The 20159-nt window shown below is 51.8% G+C and overlaps 2 protein-coding genes across 4 annotated transcripts; one reads left to right on the top strand and one right to left on the bottom strand.

Moving 5' to 3' along the window:
* Positions 1-1207: 1207 nt before the first annotated feature.
* On the bottom strand, positions 1208-19439 carry PAF1 (PAF1 homolog, Paf1/RNA polymerase II complex component). Of its 3 annotated transcripts, none has more exons than XM_053604848.1 (15): positions 19322-19439; positions 7031-7195; positions 6201-6230; positions 6011-6103; positions 4967-5088; positions 4804-4870; positions 4608-4709; positions 4414-4519; positions 4256-4324; positions 4067-4170; positions 3870-3986; positions 3368-3496; positions 2034-2139; positions 1829-1919; positions 1208-1754 (listed from the first exon to the last, which is right to left on the bottom strand). In XM_053604848.1, exons 2-15 carry the CDS (start codon positions 7075-7077, stop codon positions 1345-1347), a joined length of 1593 nt encoding a protein of 530 aa, XP_053460823.1. In that variant the 5' UTR covers positions 7078-7195; positions 19322-19439; the 3' UTR covers positions 1208-1344. The 3 variants fall into 3 exon arrangements, with proteins under 3 accessions (XP_053460823.1, XP_053460822.1, XP_053460821.1); XM_053604847.1 differs by lacking the exon at positions 19322-19439 and adding an exon at positions 7285-7359; XM_053604846.1 differs by lacking the exon at positions 19322-19439 and having other exon boundaries at positions 7031-7398.
* On the top strand, positions 7550-12773 carry MED29 (mediator complex subunit 29). The gene is made up of 4 exons (XM_053604852.1): positions 7550-7843; positions 8934-8992; positions 9477-9561; positions 12473-12773. The coding sequence occupies exons 1-4, from the start codon at positions 7634-7636 to the stop codon at positions 12713-12715; spliced, it is 597 nt and encodes a 198-aa protein (XP_053460827.1). The 5' UTR covers positions 7550-7633; the 3' UTR covers positions 12716-12773.
* Positions 19440-20159: the final 720 nt, after the last annotated feature.

The following is a 20159-nucleotide window of genomic DNA, read 5'->3' as shown; positions in this document are numbered from 1 at the left end:
TGTCCCAGCCCCAGAGTCAGACAGACCCTCTGGTCCCTATTCCTAATGAGGAGTTGTGCTGGGTCCCAGATGGAGGGAGGGGACTTAGGGGTTCAGACCGTGGGGAGGCCAGGGTCCCCCTATTCCAACCCCCTCCTCCCCCTCAGTCCATACCCCTCACTGGGACATTCTCAAGCTTTTCACACCGAAAAGGAAAAAAAATGTTATTTTTAGATACATTTTATGAATAACTTTTGTTATGAATATGGCTGGTAACCATTGTGTATGTTATTAAAAATACAAAATGTTGGGAAAAAAAACAAAAAACAAACAAAAAAAAATTTTAAAACCACCACCCTCCTGCACTGTCACCCCGTTCCCCAGACCTCCTTGCCCCTACCCTCCTGGTCATGGACCTCCCTCCGCTCTGAGCCCAGGGAGGGGGAAGAAGCCAGGAGGGTAGGGTGGCCCTGGGGACCTGCCTCTGGGTCCCTACCTCCTCTCCCAGTGCCGGGCTGGGTGGGGTGTCAGGTTTATTTATGTACCTCTTGCACACTCATCAACCTATGCAAGTCCCCCACCCCGGCTCCTCCGTGTTTCTGTGCCTTTGCTCATTCCCCTCAAGCTCCCAGGGCTTCTCTAGTCCCCCCCCTCCCACTAGCCACAGGAAGTGGGATGGACGGGCCACCTCGTTTGGAATCAGCAGGGTGTCCCTCTCATGGGACCCTCACCTCTCCCTAGCCAGTCCTGTCTTGTTCGTGCCCCATCGGGGTGAGCTGACCATGCCTGGCACTGGGAGGCGGTGAGGGATGCCTTCTCACACACAAGGGAGGCAAGAGCTGCCCCCCAACACCTGACAGAGTGTGCAGGACGCAGGCGGCCCCACTCTGATGGGCAGGACTCTGTGACCCTATCCTGCTCCAGGCCCCCCTCCATGATTTCGCCCTTCCCACCCATTTCTGTCCCCAGCCCCACTGGCAGAATCAGCTTTGAGTAACTGTACAGTTTTTCTCGCTGTTGGAGAAGACTTATTTGTTGGAGTTTCACTTGTTTAATGGTCTGGGCTTATTTTGGAAAAAAAAAAAAAAAAAAGAATTCTCACCTTCGTTGTGCTACATTTCATGGGAGACCCTGTGGCCCTACCTCTGTCCTGTGTTTCAGGTCCTTGAGCATGTGGGGTGGGGTTGGGGGGTTGGGTACAATGAGACATAGAGGCCAGGAGAGGAAGTAAAGAGAAGTTGGTTTTATTAACAGCAGAGGTTTGGGGATGGGGATGGGGATGAACAAGTGAAGGGCTCAGAAACACATCACTAGAAAAGTGCCTTTCATGATAATAGTGTCTGCACGCCCTGAAGGCCTTGGAACTCAGTCACTATCACTGTCAGCTTCACTGGAATCAGAAGCTGCAGCTTCACTGCCATCTTCCTGAGCTGAGTGCTCACTACCACTGGGGAAGGGACTGGCACTGCGGCTGCAACTCCGGCTCCGCTGGCCACCATCACTGCCGCTGTCTGAATCATTGTCACTGCCCCCTCGGGCCCGTCCTCTGTCTTCATCGTCAGAGTCAGCATCATCCTCAGAATCAGCATCACTGCCAAAGATCTCCTCTTTGTCCCGGGCAGCCCGAGCCTCATCCTCACTGCTCTCATCTTCACCGCTGCCACTCTTGTCACTGGCCTCATCCCTGTCGCCCTCCTCCCGATCACTCTCACTGCCTGAGCGCTCATCCTCACTGCCTTCCTTCTCACTGCTGCTGCCCTTCTCACGTTCTTCATCTGAGAGGAAACAGAAGTGAGATACAGCTTCCCACCCTCCCAGGATTCCCAAAGGCTGGCCTGTCCAGTTTTACCTGAGCCCCCAGCTTCTTTCTCTTCTGTCTCCATCTCCTCTTCCTCTTCCTCCTCGGGTTCGTGGTTTTCCAGCTGGGCCTTCCGTGCCTCCTAGAAACAGCAAGATTGGAATGAGAGAAAGGAGAGTGTTCTATCGGACCTCTGCCCTTCTCCTCACCCCCTACCACCCTCCCCATGGGTGCCTGGGCCAGTGGTGCTTGTTACCTGGGCTTCTAATTCCTTCTCATTCATGTCCCGGTGTTTGACCACAAGCAGGGCGTTGGTACCTGACTGTACCCCAGCCTTGGCTCGGCGCTTACTAAGACGGACTCTGCAGTGGGCGAGGGAGGTGCAGTTGAAGACACCACTCTGTGAGGGGTGTGGTCTGACTTGATTCTCCATCAACACTTAGCCCACAATAGGCCAGGATAAAGGCAGATTGCATAAAAAAGACTCAAGGGGGGTGGTGACAAGGGAGGGGAAAGGTCATAGTTCCCATAGTACCAGTTTGGTTACCCTATACCATGTGTGTATGGAGGGGGGGGTGTCTACATACACATATAATCATGTGTTGGTCAATGACACGTAAGTTTTGAGAAATATGTTCAGCGATCTGTCATGTCATGCAGACATCGCAAAGTGCACTTACACAGACCTAAATGGGACACTACAGGCCTGGGCACTGGTGTAGCCTATTGCTCCTAGGCTGAAAACTTGTACAGCACATTACTGCACTGAACACTGCAGGCAGTTGTAACACAGTGGTAAGTATTTATGTGTTTAAACATAGAAAAGGTACAGCAAAAACGTAGTATATCTTAGGAGACCACCGTGGCATATGCAGTCCATTATTAACCTGAAACACTGCCATGTGGCACATAACTACCCATAGCAGTTACCAGCCCTTAAAATGCAAAAGATGCCTATCTGGATTTCTAGCTTTTGAGAAATAGGAACTTAGGGTCCCACTGGAACTTTTACCCTCCCACCCCCAGCACAGCAACATTGGGCTGATAATTAGTTGTGGTGCATCTTGGGGGTTGCCCAGAGCTCCAGGTCACTCAGACCCTACATTTCCTGTCTGTCTTATGGGGCTGGAATATTGTGATCTCTGTTTAAACAAATTCAAGTCAAGCTTTTCCAACTCTGATACCAAGGGCCCCAGCACAGCAGTAAACTCAGCCATCAAGGAGGAATTTTGAAGTCATGTTTTTGGACTTGAGTATCAAGCATCTCACATGAACATTGATGTTAATCTTATGTATCACTACATACTTGAGCTATATTTACTTTCATGTGAAGTCTCTTACTAATATCATGGGAAACTTGGCTGTCTATCCTGCACAGAAACTCTAAATGTCTCCAGCATTAAAGATTACCTTTGTAGTTTCTAATGTTAGAACCATGTCCAGCCCATGTGCATGACCAAGCATCTAGTGCTTTTGCTTATGAATGCATATAACAAATTGTTAGACACGAATGACCTCCAAGGTAGCTCTCGCATGCCCTAGGGTCTTGAGAAGCACAGATTGAGGCTAATCAAATAGTGTGCTAAGTACCTGGTTTCCAATTCATTGTAGTAAACCCCATCACCCTCTCGGAAGATGAAGAAGTAGTTTTCCTCATAGCCCTTGCTAGCTTTGTTCTTCACATTCCAGTTGTACTCCCGAGCAATCTTGTAGTCATACCTGTTGATGAGGACACAGGTTCAGTCCCCATTTCTTCCTTACATGGGGGTAAACGGGGTCAGTGCCCGTAGCACAGTGGTTACAGCGCTTGCCACATACACCGAGGCTGGCAGGTTCAAACCCTGCCCGGGTCAGTTCAACAGTAATGACAACTGCAACAAAAAATAGCCAGGCGTTGTGGTGGGCACCTATAGTCCCAGCTACTTGGGAGGCTGAGGCAAGAGAATCGCTTGAGCCCAAGAGTTTGAGATTGCTGTGAGCTGTGACAGCCCTGTACCAAGGGTGACATAGTGAGACTCTGTCTCAAAAAAATAAAATAAGGGGGTAAAGGGGACTCTTCTCAATCCCCAAAACCTAACCCCAACCCACGCACACATCATCTGGTGCATAGTCCATCTCCTCCTCCTGGTCCCGCTTTCGTTTCTTCAATGTCTCTTCCACAGGCAGGAAATAGGCCACAAACTGGTTCCCCTCCTCATCCATCATACCCCTGGTTAGGAAAGAAGGGGGGCAGTGAAATGTGAGGACAGCACAGAAGAGCAAGCTAAGGTTGCCAGTAGGACAACTTACCTGATCATGGCCTGGGACATCATCTCCAGTGCCGCTGCGCCACTTGTGTCCTTGGGGGCTGGGTCAGAGTCAAAGATTACCTGAGCACATGGATTGATCCACATCTAGGGAGATGGAGGGGCCTGGGGTTAGACTGGAACAGGCAGACATGAGAAGTGTCCCTCACCACCTCCTGCCCTGGACCCTGACCTTAAAGTCTGGGAAGACAGGCATGACCTCCACTGGTGTCACTCGGGGCTTGCTATAATGCTGGGAGATCTGGTAGGGCAAAAACAGTGTAAGAAAGAGGAGGAAGAGCTCTGGAACCACCCGTGCCTGCCTTTCCCCCATCGTAGTCCCTTAATTACTGATTTTTGGGCATCCTCAAAAGTCTTCTCAATGGCTGTGATCTGGCTATCTCTGTCTTTGTATATTTCTTCCTCGGTAAATTGCTGCTTCACAGAAACCCCAATCCTAATAGTGGAGAGAAAGACCTTTAGATGCCACTGGATACACCTGAAAGCTCTGCCTTTCCTCCCCTCCCTTACTGTTTCCAACTTACTTGACTTCAGGCTTCTCATTGGAGATGCCATAACGATTGAACTCAGTAGAAATGTACTCTGTCTTACGCATCCATGGTACCACCTTCGCATGCTGCTGTGATCTGGGATAGGAGATCAGATACCTCAGGACCCCACTGCTGTCCTGCTTGTAGAGCCCTTCCGAGCCAGTCTAATACCCACTTGGTACACCCTTACCTCTTAGAGCTGGTGGGGGCCTGGATCTCCTCCTCCAGAAGCTTCTCATCAGCTGGATCTAGGAGAACTAGAGGAGGCGGGAGGGGGGGCAGGAAGATCATGAGGGAGGCCCAGGCCTGCCCTTTGCTGGCCTACAGCAGACCCTCCCTGTCTTCCCACACACCATTGGGGTCGATGCGGTAGGTATCAGGGTTGATGAGGTCAATGGTGACCCCCAGGTCTGGCTCAGTCAAGAGGTCATGTTTGTGCTGTTTCTCCAAGGAAGTGGCTTTGTATTGGACGAACCTGGGTGGGGAAGCATGCCAATTATGATTTCTGGATTCCAGCTTCACCCCTGACACCCCTGCTTCCCACAGGCTAAGCTTCTCTGGGGAGGAACTCAGATTAAAGTGACCTCCGTAGGGCCGGGCACAGTGGCTCAAGGCCTGTAGTCCTACCACTCTAGGAGGCCTAGGAAGGTGGATTGCCTGAGCTCACAAGTTCAAGACTAGCCTGAGCCACAGCGAGACCTCACCCCTAAAAATAGCCGGGCATTGTGGTTAGTGCCTATAGTCCCAGCTACTCAGGAGGGTGAGGCAAGACAATCGCTTAAACCCAAGAGTTTGAAGTTGCTGTGAGCTGTGACACCATGGTACTCTACCAAAGGCACAAAGTAAGACTGTCTCAAAAAAAAAAAAAAAAAAGTGACCTCAGGGTTGGCTAGGCACAATAGCTCAAGACTATAATCTTAGCATTCTGGGAGGCTGAGGTGGGTGGATCGCTTGAGCTCAGAAGTTGGAGACCAGCCTGACCAAAAGCAAGACCCTGACTCTACAAAAAAATAGAAAAACTAGCTAGGTATGGTGGTAGTAGTGCCAGTAGTCCCAACTACTCGGGGAAGCTGAGACAGGAGGATCACTTGAGCCCAAGAGTTTGAAGTTGCTATGAGCTATGATGATGCCACGGCACTGTACCCAGGGCAACAGAGATTTTTTTCTCAAAAAAAAAAAAAAAAAAAAAAAAAGGAGCTCTGTATTGAAGTCGGAAGGCTAGTTCCCCAAGGAGAAGAGACTTGGACCCTGTTTACTCCATTCATTAACAAATATTTATTAAGCACCTACTACTGTGTGCTAGGTAGGTACTATGCTAGGTCCTGAAAAGAAAGCAGTCAAGTAATCCCTGTCTTCAAAAAACTGAATAGTTTCCCCATCCCTGATTTTAGTCTCACCTGTTCTGATCGAAGGGGTAGGTGATGAACTTGGGGTCGAAGGGGATATCTGGGAGGCTATTGCAGTACTTGACTCGGCAGACCACTCCAGACCTGGGAATACAGTGGCTCAAAACTGGGCCCCTGCTGCCCTGTCTGCTCCCAGCCCCCATTGCCCCAACTCCTCCTGGGAAAACACAGTGGGGCTCACCTTTCCGGCAGAGTCCGGTGGGAATTGGGTCTGGTGGGGAAGAAACAAGAATTGATAGGAAGTTAGGATGGGATTGACGAGAGTGAAAAAAGCCTCTCCACTACTTTTAAAAGGTAGGAGGCGGGCGGCGCCTGTGGCTCAGTTGGTAAGGCGCTGGCCCCATATACCGAGGGTGGCGGGTTCAAACCCAGCCCCGGCTGAACTGCAACCAAAAAATAGCTGGGCGTTGTGGCGGGCGCCTGTAGTCCCAGCTACTCGGGAGGCTGAGGCAAGAGAATCGCTTAAGCCCAGGAGTTGGAGGTTGCCGTGAGCTGGGTGAGGCCACGGCCCTCTACCGAGGGCCATAAAGTGAGACTCTGTCTCTAAAAAAAAAAGGTAGGAGGGGGTGACATGCTAATCTCTTTTGGTTTTAAAGGTGCTCCAAATGTTTTAATGAAGGGAGCCAAGTGTTCAACTCCTTTTGGAGGTGTTCCCATATGCTTTAATGAATGAAGCCGAGAGCTCAATCCTTTTTGGAGGCGGTTATCTTCCAGTGCTTTAATAAACACGTACTCAATCGTTTTTGGAAGAGAAGTCTCCAAACCTCAATCCTTTCTGGAAAGAATCTACAAGAGCTTAATTCCTGAACCTGATGGCAGCGGAGGAGGGGGCAACACCTGCGTCCCGGAAGAAACCCGCCCCTCCGTCAAAGGCGAGCGCTCCGTGACGTCACCGGCAAACCTGAGGGACTGGTGACGTTGTCAAGCAGAAACCCTCACCCAATACCCCACCTTCCTGAAACCTGGAGACACACAGAGGAAAGCGGTACAGCCAGGCAGTGTGGCGCCTACCTATGGCCATCCTCCCGCTGGGCCTGCGTCTGGATGGTGGGCGCCATAGCGATGAGGCGACTGCAGCCGGGACAGGGTCCTTACTGTGCTGCAGAGAGACGCGGAGGGGCGTGCCAATTTCGGTGGACGCCTGATCCGAGGCAGGGCTCGGGTTGGCGCCGCTCTCTGTGGAAAGAGGGTTGGGATGAGATGAGCTACCGAGAACAGCTCGGAGCGAGACTCAGGTAAACGTGCAGGAAGCACTGGGGACGGACTCGAAGCTTCAGCTCCACCAACCGCCAAGATGCTTTGGACCGACCCGACAGGTCGCCTCAGGCCGCAAGGCCTTCGGGGAAATGGAGTCGGTATCGGAACCACACACGATTGGCGAGCGGCAAGATAAATGGCGGAGTGAGGGAGGGCAGGCCTCCTGTGATTGGTGGGAAGATACCTCAGTCTGAATGTCGGATTTGAGAGTGATGGGCGGTGGGGGCACCTTCTTTCCTTCCATTGGCTGGACTGCTGGGAGGCGGAGCTAACTAGCAAACGGGGAACAGGAGATGGAGACTAAAAAGAAACTGGGAGAGCCGCCCTTGTGACGCACTTCCGGCGTTCTAAGCCAGGATGGCTGCCCCACAGCAGCAGGCTTCAGCGGCTTCCTCGGCTGCTGCTGTGTCTGGTCCGGGTTCGGCTGGCGGTCCGGGGCCCCAGCAGCAGCCACAACCGCCGGCACAACTAGTGGGCCCTGCTCAGAGCGGACTTCTGCAGCAACAGGACTTCGATCCTGTGCAGCGCTATAAGATGCTCATCCCGCAGTTGAAAGAGAGTCTACAGGTGATTGGCCGGGAGCTGCGAGAAGCAAGCGGGATTTGGTAGTCTGAATTCAAGGGGGCGGGCCGAGGGGCTATTTGGTCTGGGGGAGAGCCCTAGGCAGGGAAGAGGAGTGGGACTTGCTCTTTCTTGTGAGGCCAAACGAAGCTGTGCAGTTGACAGCGTGAGGTGGAATCAACGCTGATGTTGAGGCTGGGATTGGCTAGAATTTGAGTGAGGGAATTTAAAGCAGAAGCCAGGTTCTCGTTAAAGCCTAAAGAAAGGACTGGCTTATACGGAGATTCTGCCCGTGATGGGTGGATGAGGGGTGACCCTAAGGTATGTCTTGGAGATTATTGGTGAGAACCCCAGGTGAGGACGGGCCTCTGGGGAAGTAGTCTAGTTATTTATTTTTTGTTTGTTTTGAGACAGAGGCCGGGCGCAGTGGCTCACGCCTGTAATCCCAGCCCTGTGGGAGGCTGAGGCGGGAGGATTGCTTGAGCTCAGGAGTTCGAGGCTTGTCTGAGCGAGAGTGAGACCCCGACTCATGAAAAAAAATGGAAAAACCCAGCCGGGCGCCGCGGCAAGCGTCTGTAATCCCAGCGGCTTTGGAGGCTGAGGCAGCAGGATGCCCACAGCTGGAGTCTGAGGTTGCAGTGAGCTACGACGCCATTGCCCTCTGCTCAGGGCATAGGGTAGAACTGTGTCTTGACAAAAAAACAAGGCAACTGTTTTGAGACAGTCTCAAGCTGTGGCCCTAGGTAGAGTGCAGTGGCCTCATAGCTCACAGCAACCTCCAACTCTTGGGCTCAAGAGATCCTCTTTCCTCAGTTTTTCTATTTTTAGTAGAGATGAGGTCTCACTCTTGCTCAGGCTGGTCTCAAATTACTGAGCTCAGGCAATCCACCCGCCTCAGCCTCCCAGAGTGCTAGGATCACAGGCGTGAGCCACCGGACCCGCCCTGGTTGTGATTTCTATAGGAACAGAGTGTCAGGAAGTTCGGAGTTGCCAATTGAAGAGCAAGCCTGCGAGATTGATCTAAAGGAAGAGTGTAGATATACCAAAGGTATCTTCTGTTTCTCAATCTCTTGCTTCCTTTTCTTCTTTTTACTAGACTTTGATGAAGGTTGCAGCCCAGAACTTGATTCAGAACACTAATATTGACAACGGACAGTGAGTGCAGCCTCTTTCCCCAGGAAATTTTTTTTTTTTTTTTTAGTAGAGACAGAGTCTCACTTTATGGCCCTCGGTAGAGTGCAGTGGCCTCACACAGCTCACAGCAACCTCCAACCCCTGGGCTTAAGCAATTCTCCTGCCTCAGCCTCCCAAGTAGCTGGGACTACAGGTGCCCGCCACAACGCCCAGCTATTTTTTGGTTGCAGTTCAGCCAGGGCCGGGCTTGAACCCGCCACCCTCGGTATATGGGGCCGGCGCCCCACCGACTGAGTCACAGGCGCCGCCCTCCCCAGGAAATTCTATCACCACCCCCATCTTAGAAATGTTTCTCCCTACCCACCCCACCCCTCCTATTCTCAAGCCCTGCCTCAGATCTGGTGCAATTATACCTAGTTTCCTGATGGGTACTTGGTTAGGTAGACACTGGTGTCCTAGACATTGGAAATCCATTCCTCAGTCACCCTTTTGTCCCGGGCTGTAGAAAAAGCAGTGATGGACCCATACAACGCTTTGACAAGTGCCTGGAGGAGTTCTACGCACTCTGTGACCAGCTGGAGCTCTGCCTGGTAAGTAGTCTCCCGGATACTGGGTGACCATATCCCTGCATTAATCCCCAGGGTCTTCAGGAATCCTCATTCAGTCAGTCAGCTCACACTCATGGGTACTTCCTCTGGGCCACTGGTGCTCCCACTAGTACTGGGAACACAATGCTACCATGGTCCTTGCCATCACAAAGTGAGAGAAGCCCAGGCCATAGTGGTCAGAGCTGTGATGGAGGAGGTATAGGATGAAGGGTTAGGGTCAGGAGCCTGGAGTGGGGATAAGGAAATAGCTGCTCAGGAAAGGCTACTGGTAAAGAGCATTTCTGAGCAAGGCTGTAACAAAGAAGAAAAGAGAGGCAGGAATTGAGAGGAAGACAAGTGACTAAGAGTACAGCCTCTGGAATCAGAAGGACCATCAATCTCTACCTCTGAGCCTTGGGTTTCTCCTCTGCAACAACAACAAAAAATAGCTAGGCGCTGTGGTGGGCCCTGTAGTTCCAGCTACATGGGAGGCTGAGGCAAAAGAATCGCCTAAACCCAGGAGTTGGAGGTTGCTGTGAGCTGTATGATGCCACGGCACTCTACCAAGGATGATAAAGTAAGACTCTGTCTCTACAAAAAAAAAAAAAAGAAAGAAAGAAATTCAATATGGCGGAGGTGAAGTGGCCATGAGGCTTCTTGGATTTCGATATAACTATAAGGATACTAGGGATTCATGGAAGGTTTTAAGCAGGAAAGAACACAAACCCATTTGCTTTAGAAATATGCTTCTGAAGGCTGGGCGTGATGGCTCACACCTGTAATCCTAGCACTCTGGGAGGCTGAGGCAGGTGGACTGCTTGAGCTCAGGAGTTCAAGACCTGCCTGAACAAGAGTGAGACCCCATCTCTAAAAATAGCCAGGTGTTGTGGTGGGCACCTGTAGTCCCAGCTGCTTGTGAAGCTGAGACAAGAGAATCACTTGAGCCCAAGGTTTTTTGCTTGTTTGTTTGTTTTGAGACAGAGTCTCATTATATCACCCTCAGTAGAGTGCCATGGTGTCACAGGTCACAGCAACCTCCAGCTTTTGAGCTTAGGAGATTCTCTTGCCTCAGCCTCCTGAATAGCTGGGACAAAAGTCGCCTGCCACAACACCCGGCTATTTTCTTTGTTGCAGTTTGGCTGGGACCAGGTTTGAACCCACCACCCTTGGTATATGGGGCCACAGGCACCGCCCTGACCCCAAGGTTTGAGGTTGTTATGAGCTATGATGCCATGGTACTCCACTGAGAGAGTACAAAGAGAGACTGTCTCAAAAAAAAAAAAAAAAAGAAATATGCTTCTGTCTGGTAAATGAAGGGTACATTTGAGAGGCCAAGCCAGGAGTCTGAAACCCAAGGAAGCAACTGTGGCAGGATTCAAATGGGCTACGATTAGGCCCCACCAGGGCAGGGCCATGAGGAAGGGGGGAAAGGCTCAAGAGCCTTTGTATGCAGGCCAGGGGACTGATGTGCCATAGAGGAAGTAGGAGTTTTGAGAATGTGTCCCATAGCTCTGGTTAGAATGGTGGGACTGTGGCTCAGTGACTGGGCACTGGCCCCATATACCAAGGGTGGCGGGTTCAAACACGGCCCCAGCCAAACTGCAACAAAAAAGTAGTGGGCGCCCTTAGTCCCAGCTATTCGGGAGGCTGAGGCAAGAGAATCTCCTAAGCCCAAGAGGTTGATGTCAGCTGTGACGCCACAGCACTCTACTCAGGGTGACAAAGTGAGACTCTGTCTCTAAAAAAAAAAAAAAAAAAGAATGAATGAATGGTGGGACTGTCCTGAGACAGGGACCCAGAAGGAGGAGTAGTTTCAGGGGAGAGTATGAGCATCCTAGAACAGGGGAGGCTGGGGACATATGTCTGCTGTATCAGTGCAAAGGTGGGAACTGGTGGGTGGGTGAGACAGCCCTAGGAAGGCTTGAGGAATGAAAAGATATGGACGGGGCTTGGAAATTGCTGGATTTAAGTATTAGATAAGAAGTATCTGGGGGTGGTGCCTGTGCCTCAAGGGGTAGGGCACTGACCCCATATACCAGAGGTGGTGGGTTCAAACCCAGCCCTGGCCAAAACAAAAAAAAAGTGAAAAAAAAAAAAGAAGTACCTGGGCGGCATCTGTGGCTCAGTGAGTAGGGCACCGGCCCCAGATATCAAGGGTGGCAGGTTCGAACCTGGCCCCAGCCAAACTGCAACAACAACAACAAAAAATAGCCGGGCATTGTGGCGGGCACCTGTAGTCCCAGCTACTCAGGAGGCTGAGGCAAGAGAATCTCCTAAGCCCAAGAGCTGGAGGTTGCTGTGACCTGTGACACCATGGCACTCTACCGAGGGCAATCAATGAGACTGGAGGTTCCTGTGAGCTGTGATGCCACCGCACTCTACCAAGGGTGACAAAGTGAGACTCTGTCTCTAAAAAAAAAAAAAAAAAAAGGGCAGCGCCGGTGGCTCAAAGGAGTAGGGCGCCAGCCCCATATGTCAGAGGTGGTGGGTTCAAACCCAGCCCCCGTCCAAAACTGCAAAAAAAAGAAGTACCTAGAAGGAGCAGCCAGATAAGTAGGAGTAAAAAGCCAGGAGTAAGTGCAATCAGAAACACCACTGACAACGAAAAACCTGGGCATTTACCACTTCATCACTTAAGATGTGCCTGTGTCTCACATACCTGTTCTTGCTATTCTCACCTTATGAGGTAGGAAGAGGCAGTTATTAAACCTGTTTTCCAAAAGAGGAAGCTGAATCTCAGGGAAGAAGAGCTGCATTCCCAAGGTTGCTCAGCAAGTAAGTGGCAGTGCCAGGCTCTGACTCCAAGACATTGAGAGTCCATAGGCCAAGCAGGCTACCCCAGACTGGCCCTTAGGGTAGGACTAGAAATCCCTGGAGTGAAGCTAATACTGCACCTTTGCCTGTCTGTTCACAGCGCCTGGCACATGAGTGCCTGTCGCAGAGTTGTGACAGTGCCAAGCATTCTCCGACGCTGGTGCCTACAGCCACCAAACCTGACGCAGTGCAACCTGACAGCCTGCCCTACCCGCAGTACCTGGCAGTCATCAAAACCCAGATTGCCTGTGCCAAGGACATTCACACCGCCCTGCTGGACTGTGCTAACAAGGTCACCGGCAAGACACCTGCACCACCTACTGGCCCCGGTGGCACCCTCTGAAGTGGTGGAGCAGGAGGTAGGGGCAGGGCCTAAGAGAGAATGAAGCTCTTAAACCCAGCAGCCTTGTCTGACTGTTCTTCCCGCTTTGGCTGTGCGGCTGGAACCAGCAGGGGGCAGCAGAGGCCAGCAGGGAAAGCTCAGGGCCAAACCTTTCCTCCCCTTTCCTGCTCCCCTCCCTAGCCTAGGGTGGACTTTGGACAGTATGTGTTAATGACCTGTGTTCCAGAGGCTCTTCCCCACCTGGCCTGGGTGTGGAGTTCTGTCTGGGCCCTCTTCCCCAACCCCTTCCTTCACTCTGTCCCAGTTGGAGGGTAGTCTCTGTTTCTGCTCCTTTTTCTAGCTCTTTCTCTGTTTTCTATTGGCATGTATCTCTCTTGAATCCTTTGTTTTTTGGGTTTTTTTTTTTTTAAGGCAGAGTCTTACTTTGGCCCTGGGTAGAGTGCCTTGGCATTACAAGTCACAACAACCTTAAACTCCTGAGCTCAAACAATCCTCTTTTTTTTCTTCTTTTAAGAGACAGAGTCTCACTTTGTCAGTAGAATGCCATGTCGTCACAGCTCCACCACAACGCTGAGCTTTTTTTGTTGTTGTTGTCGTACTTTGGCCAGGGCCAGGTTTGAACCCGCCACCCTTTGGTATATGGGGCTGGAGCCCTACTCACTGAGCCACAGGTGCCACCCTCAAGCAATCCTCTTGTTTCAGCCTTCTAAGTAGCTGGGACTACAGGTGCCTGCCACAAAATGCCCAACTAGTTTTTCTATTTTTAGTAGAGATGGGAATTTCACTTTTGCTCAGGCTGATCTCAAACTCCTGCATTCAAGCAATCCACCTGCCTGGGCCTCCAGAGTACTAGGATTATAGGCATGAGCCACCACGCCCAGCCTACATCCTATCACTTTTTGTCCATGTCTCTTTGCTCTTTCTGTGTCTCTGACTTGTGATCCTGGGTCCCTCTGTCTCTCTGACCTCTCTCCCAGTACACTCTTGCTGTCTTTTGTTCCCACTTCCTAACTGGGGACACTCTGTGTCTATAGAGGGGGGCCAGCATCCCTGGGTCACCTGGAACTAGGGGAAGGAACTTCATTTCCAGGGTCCACAGCCAAGCCCAGAGTCCCCCAGTACCTCCCATGTCAGCCAAGACCCAGGGTCTGCAGCTCAGGAATAGAGAAGTGGAGGGGTCTGGTCTAGGCACTGACCTCAGCACGCCTGACTGGGGAGCAGCTTGGGGCCCCCACCCATCCCCAGGCCTGCGTCAGCAGAACTCAAAGGAGGGTCATTGTGCAATCTGTGGTGAGGCCTGGCCCAGCTGGGTGCCTGAGTCCCTGTATTTTTAGCCCCAAAGGAGAAGTGAAAAGGCCCTACCAGGAGTGAATCATTAATACTGGGGAAGAACCCTGGCGCCTGAGCCCCCACTCCAGTAAGCAGACCTTGGGGAAAAGACTCCAAGGAGGGAGTGCCCCACCAGACTCTCCTCTTTCCTGGGAGCATCAGGGAGCTTGGCCATGGCCTTCAAGCCTGGGCAAGTACAGGGCGGAGCTACCAGCCCTGGCCCAGCTGTTGGGATGTGAAAAGCTCAAGTGACTCAGCTTGGTTGGGGAACTACCCCACCCAACACCTTCTATGTCCTGGTTCCCATGTCCTGTGGCCTCCTATCCTGGACCCACGTCTGCAAAGAAACCCAGGGACCATGGAGACCTCTGTGATTCACCCGGAGCCCAAGTCTCCATACTGGAAAATGGCCAGCTGTGTGTGTGTGCGTGTGTGTGTGTGTGTGTGTGTACATCCCAGTAAAAAGGCTGAAGCAGTATTTATAGGGAGAATTTCTTCAGGGAAACCTCAGCATTGTCCATTTTTTAATTGAATCAGTCTCCAACCCAACCCCCTAGATTATCTACTGCCACAAAATGTCTTCCTTACCTAAAGTCAACTCATTATGGACTTTAATCACATCTACAAAATGCCTTCCTAGCGACACTTAGATTACATTCCCTGTAGTTCATCCATGTTGACACATAAAACTGACCATTTAGGGCAGTGCCTGTGGCTCAGTGAGTAGGGCACCAGCCCCATATATCAAGTGGTGCCCTACATATCAAGGGTGGCAGGTTCCAACTCGGCCCCGGCCAAACTGCAACCAAAAAATAGCCGGGCATTGTGGCGGGCGCCTGTAGTCCCAGCTACTCCGGAGGCTGAGGCAGGAGAATCGCCTAAGCCCAGGAGTTGGAGGTTGCTGTGAGCTGTGTGATGCCACGGCACTCTACCCAGAGCAATAAAGTGAGACTCTGTCTCTACAAAAAAAAAAAACAAAAAAAAAACTGACCATTTAGTCCTTATCTACTGGGCACCCACATACATCTCTTTAATCACAAATAAATATAACAAAGTCATATTTCCACCTCACATAATGCAATTATCTTGCATACAGCTGAAAGCCACTTAACCCTTTGTCCAGCAGAGCCCACTCACTGGCTTCCAGCCTGGGACACATGCCACATACTGGTGGAGATGAAGAAGAGTGAGGTATAGCTGGCCCAATGAAGTGGTGTCGACACATGGTAACAGATGGAAGCATGACACCCAGTACCCATGATTCAGGGTCCAACATTGCTTAAAAATATACCCAGGGAGACCACAGAGACACAGGAGGCAGGAGGGTAATGGATGTACATTTAACAGCCACACACAGGATGGAAGGTATGTCCCAGGAAGCTGCATTTATTCAGCAGTCTTACTAGGTATCTGATGTGGATTGGGCCCTTTTCTCCTGTGAAAGAGTAAATATGTTAAAGTAAAACATGGTATGTCAGATACTGAAAAGATGCAAGGGGGAAAAAAAACCAGAGTGAGATTAGAAGTGGAGAGAGATTTGTAATTAAAAAATAATGGGGGCCAGGTGCAGTGGCTCATCCCTGTAATCCTAGTACTCTGGGAGGCCAAGGCAGGTGGATTGCTTTAGCTCAAGACTTCAAGACCAGCCTGAGCAAAAGTGAGACCCCATCCGTACTAAAAAAAGAAAAAACTAGCCGGGTGTTGTGGCAGGCCCCTATAATCCCAGCTACTTGGGAGGCTGAGGCAAGAGGCTCGTTGAGCCCAAGAGATAGGTTACTGTGAACTGTGATGCCATGGGTACTCTACCCAGGGTGATAGAGTGAGACTGTCTTGAGAAAAAAAAACAGGGCAGTGCCCATAGCTCAGTGGACAGGGCACCAGCCACATACACTAAGGCTGGTAGGTTCGAACCTGGCCTGGGCCAGCTAAATATCAATGACAACTGCAACAACCACAACAAAAATAGCCAGGTGTTATGGTGGGCACCTTGGGAGGCTGAGGCAAGAGGATTGCTTAAGCCCAAGAGTTTGAGGTTACTGTGAGCTATAACGCCATGGCACTCTACTGAGGGTGACATAGTGAGACTCTGTCTTAAAAAAAAAAAAAAAAAGGGACTTAGGAATAAATCTAACACAATATTTGCACATAGAGAATTAAGTTACTCTATTAAAAAACTTTAACAGGGGCTCGGTGCCTGTGGCTCAAGAGGCTAAAGCACCAGCCACATACACTTGAGCTGGCAGGTTCAAATCCAGCAGGTTCAAATCCAGCCTGGGCCCACCAAACAACAATGATGGCTACAACCAAAAAATAGCCAGGCATCGTGGCGGGTGCCTATAGTCCCAGCTACTTGGGAGGCCGAGGCAGGAGAATCGCTTGAGCCCAGGAATTGGAGGTTGCTATGAGCTGTGATGCTACCGCACTCTACCCAGGGCGACAGCTTGAGGATCTGTCTCAAAAAAAAAACTTGGGCGGCACCTGTGGCTCAAAGGAGTAGTGCGCCAGTCCCATATGCCGCAGGTGGCAGGTTCAAACTCAGCCCTGGCCAAAAACCACACACACACACACAAAAAAAAACTTTAACAGGGCCGGCGCGGTGGTCTGTAAGCCTGTAATCCCAACACTCTGGGAGGCAGAGGCTGTTAAATTGTCTGAGCTTAGGAGTTGAGACCAACCTGAGCCAGGGTGAGACCCCTTTCCCCATCTCTAAAAAATACCGAGGCGTTCTGGCAGGCGCCTGTAGTCCCAGCTACTCAGGAGGCTTAGGCAAGAGGATCTCTTGAGCCCAGGAGTTTGAGGTTGCTGTGAGCTGTGATGCCATAGCACTCCACCAAGGGTGCCAAAGGGAGACTCTGTCTCTGAAAATAAATAAAAGGAAAAACATTAATAGTTCGAGGACAATGTTGGATAATGGTTTAATGAGCATTCAGTATGGTCTGTACACATTACATGTATTTACTAATGTTCGATAAGTTTTTTTTTTTTTTAATTTTTAAATCCTGTCAGGCCTCTTCAAGGAAGGTGGTATCAATGCAGATTTGAAGGAGAGGGAGTAAATCATGACAGAGGGTGTAGCAACTGCCAAGGCCCTGAGGCAGGAATGTACTAGTGTATTTAGAGAATAGGAGGCTTGGGATAGGAGACAAAGTCCAGACAGGTCATCGAGGGCCTTGGTGAGGACTTGGCTTTGCTAGATTATTGGACCCAGGGAGAGATTATACAGTCTAGTGCACAGCCACACTCCAGGGAGGGGGTGTAGATGAGATTTGCAGCCATCACAAAACAGACCATGGGGCGGTGCCTGTGACTCAAAGGAGTAGGGCGCTGGCCCCATATGCTGGAGGTGGCGGGTTCAAGCCCAGCCCTGGCCAAAAACTGCAAAAAAAAAAAAAAAAACAGACCATGGGGGCACACAAACACACCATAACCCTCCAATAGCAGAGACTAGCATAACCCACCATCCTACAGCCATGCCCCTCCCATCCCTGCACCCAGGGCCCTTCAACAGTCCCACAAACAGACTTGAGGGAAAGAAGCCAACCATGTGAATACACAAACAACCCTCTAACCACCATTTAACCCGCTATCTCTCACGCCATCGCAGACTTTGCCCATCACGGGCTGACTCAGCCCATCATATCAGAGGCAGCTTCACCGGCTGGGGATAGATAAGACTGAGTCTCAGTTTCTCAGGTGAGGGTGTGTGCTCTGTTCACAGGCTTGCAGAACAGAGACATGGCTGGAGAAGCTGGCCAGCCGCCCTCCCCATCACAAGGGCTGCAGACGTCAGGAACTAAAGTTCATCAGTTTCACCGCCTTGCATGGCTGGGACAGAGGAACCACATCCAGACACTGATCAACCACCTTCTCATGCTCATGCAATTCAGACACCCACGACCTAAGGCACAGACTGTGAACCCCATTCACCCACCTGAGGACTACACACAGAGCCAGAGCACCTTTGCACACAGCCACAGCTATGTAGTCACACACATGCTGACACTCAGCTTCAAAGTTGTGTGTGCACAGACCCTCAGTCACAGGAGTGAGCACTGTCGTGCCCTCACCCAGGCACCTACGAGGAGTTACACATAGTCACTCCAGATCCCACATTGGTTTAGAGCTACACACAGGTGGGATGTCAAATGTTTTGTTTTGTTCTGTTTATTTTCGAGACAGAGTCTTACTATGTCGCCCTCAGTAGAGTGCTGTGGCGTCCCACCTCACAGCAACCTCAAACTCTTGGGCTTAAGTGATTCTGCCTCCCAAGTAGCTGGGACTACAGGTGCCAGCCACAACACTTAGCTTTGTTTTTTTTGAGTTGTCATTGTTTTTTTGACAGGCCTGGGCCAGGTTCGAACCCACCAGCCCTAGCCGCTGAGCTACAGGTGCCCAGCCAAGTCAAGTGTTTTTATTTTTTAAGACAGTCTCAAGCTGTGGCCCTGGGTAAAGTGTCCTGGAGTCATAGCTCACAGCAACCTCCCAACTCTTCCTGCTAAAGTGATCCTCTTGCCTCAGATTTTTCTATTTGTTGTAGAGACAGGGGTTGGCTTTTGCTCAGGTTGGTCTAGAACTCTCGAGCTCAAGCAATCCACCTGCCTCTGCATGAGTGAGCCACCCTACCAGCCATGGAAGTCATGTGTTCTCATGAATGCCACCTCAAAGACAAGTGCAGTACAGTTACAGTTGGGTGTCCGCCCCACACTGAGATGGCTAAAGCACACATGGTAGTCAATTACATAGACACAGGTGGTTTCACACGTTACTCACATAGCCATGTCATGCGGGAGTGTATGCACACAGCCCTCACAGGAAACTAAGCACACCTGTGGCCCACACCATATCCAGGCTCGTTGGATAGCACACTCCCAAATACTAAGGTACAAACTATTCACACAGCCCAGCATACAACCAGGCTGACCCGTGCTGCCCGGCGAAGTCGCCGGCCTAATGGCACTTAGGCCAGTTCTGCCCGCGACCACACCCGCTTGAGACCAGGCAATCAGGCCAGGCGCGCACACGGCCCAGGCACACGTGCGGCGAGTACACGGCCCCCTGTTCGCCCGCACACTCGCACCGGCTCTCACACCCCCGCGTTTCCCGTCCCCGCTTGTTTTTCTGGAAACTCTGCTCTCTGTTCCCCTCCCCCTAGGCCGGAAGTGCTAGCTGTATTTTTAGCTTCTCTGGTTTCCGCCCCTTTCCCTCTCCCCAGCACCTCGCCCGCCCAGGATCTGGCCCCAACGTCCCGTAGTGGACCCCGGCCGTCCCCTTCCCCACCGTCATTCCAGAGGGGATTCCCAGCTGCTGCCGGGGCCGCGGGTTTTCCCGCTGGCTACGTGGAGAGGTGGAGAGTTGGAAGGAGTCCCGCCGTGAACTTCCCCATGGCCTGGACGCCTGAGGCTTGGCCCGGGGGTGGGGATAGGGCGTGGGGGGCCGGGTTGGGAGCCTGGCTCCAGGTGTGAGGGAGGAGGAGCTGGGGATCCGGACCCTTGGGTCCCACAGGTCTGTGAAGTGTTTTGGTCGGGGAGTCGGTCCTAATGCTCGCGAACCCCCCTTCGAGAGAGTGGCGCCCAATCCCAAACGGCCCAGCGCTCAGGCCGATGACTCAGCAGAGGGGAGAGGGACAGCCTGACTCAGGAATAGGAAATGCTCCCTATCTCCTGGGAATTGAAACTGGAATCCCTTCTCCAGGATCGCTGCCAGAGCTGAGCTCCGAGGACGCCAAGGTGTCCCCCACTTCCATTTTCCGCCTTAGTTTTACAAGCGGCCCAAGATTGGGAGCCCAGCCAGGAGGCAGGTCCCAGGTCCCCTTCCCGTCCCCCCCTTTTCCCGTTGTCCTCGAGACTCTGTTTACAAGAGACGGGAGCCCTGGTTACAGGAGAGGAACCCGGGTGTCCGGGTTGAGCTCCTCGTCACGGCTTCCAGGAAGCCCCCCTCCCCCGCCCCTTGGTAGTGAGTCACAGGCGAGCGGGAGGCCGCAACCGTGCCAGAGCCGCCCGCGGCCCGCCCAGCTCACGGGACCGGCTCGGGAAGGCCCCTCAGCCCCAGAAAGTGCTTCGCCAGGGATTCCCCCCGGGTCTCGGACGGGGAAAGTCGGCTCGGAACCTGGCAAAAT

The sequence above is a fragment of the Nycticebus coucang genome, chromosome 10 (genome assembly GCF_027406575.1).
Source record: "Nycticebus coucang isolate mNycCou1 chromosome 10, mNycCou1.pri, whole genome shotgun sequence".
NCBI classification, from domain to species: Eukaryota; Metazoa; Chordata; class Mammalia; order Primates; family Lorisidae; genus Nycticebus; species Nycticebus coucang.
This window is presented reverse-complemented; position numbering and strand designations above follow the sequence as displayed.

Bases quoted from the DNA above. Each gene is read 5' to 3' on its own strand.
- PAF1 (XM_053604848.1), bottom strand. From the start codon at position 7,077: ATGGCGCCCACCATCCAGACGCAGGCCCAGCGGGAGGATGGCCATAG. The intron at 6,231-7,030 runs GTAGGCGCCACA...CTTCCCCACCAG, and splicing joins CAGCGGGAGGATGGCCATAG to ACCCAATTCCCACCGGACTC. The intron at 2,140-3,367 runs GTACTTAGCACA...CGCCCACTGCAG, and splicing joins TACAATGAATTGGAAACCAG to AGTCCGTCTTAGTAAGCGCC.
- MED29 (XM_053604852.1), top strand. From the start codon at position 7,634: ATGGCTGCCCCACAGCAGCAGGCTTCAGCGGCTTCCTCGGCTGCTGCT. The intron at 8,993-9,476 runs GTGAGTGCAGCC...CCCGGGCTGTAG, and splicing joins ACTAATATTGACAACGGACA to AAAAAGCAGTGATGGACCCA. The intron at 9,562-12,472 runs GTAAGTAGTCTC...GTCTGTTCACAG, and splicing joins ACCAGCTGGAGCTCTGCCTG to CGCCTGGCACATGAGTGCCT.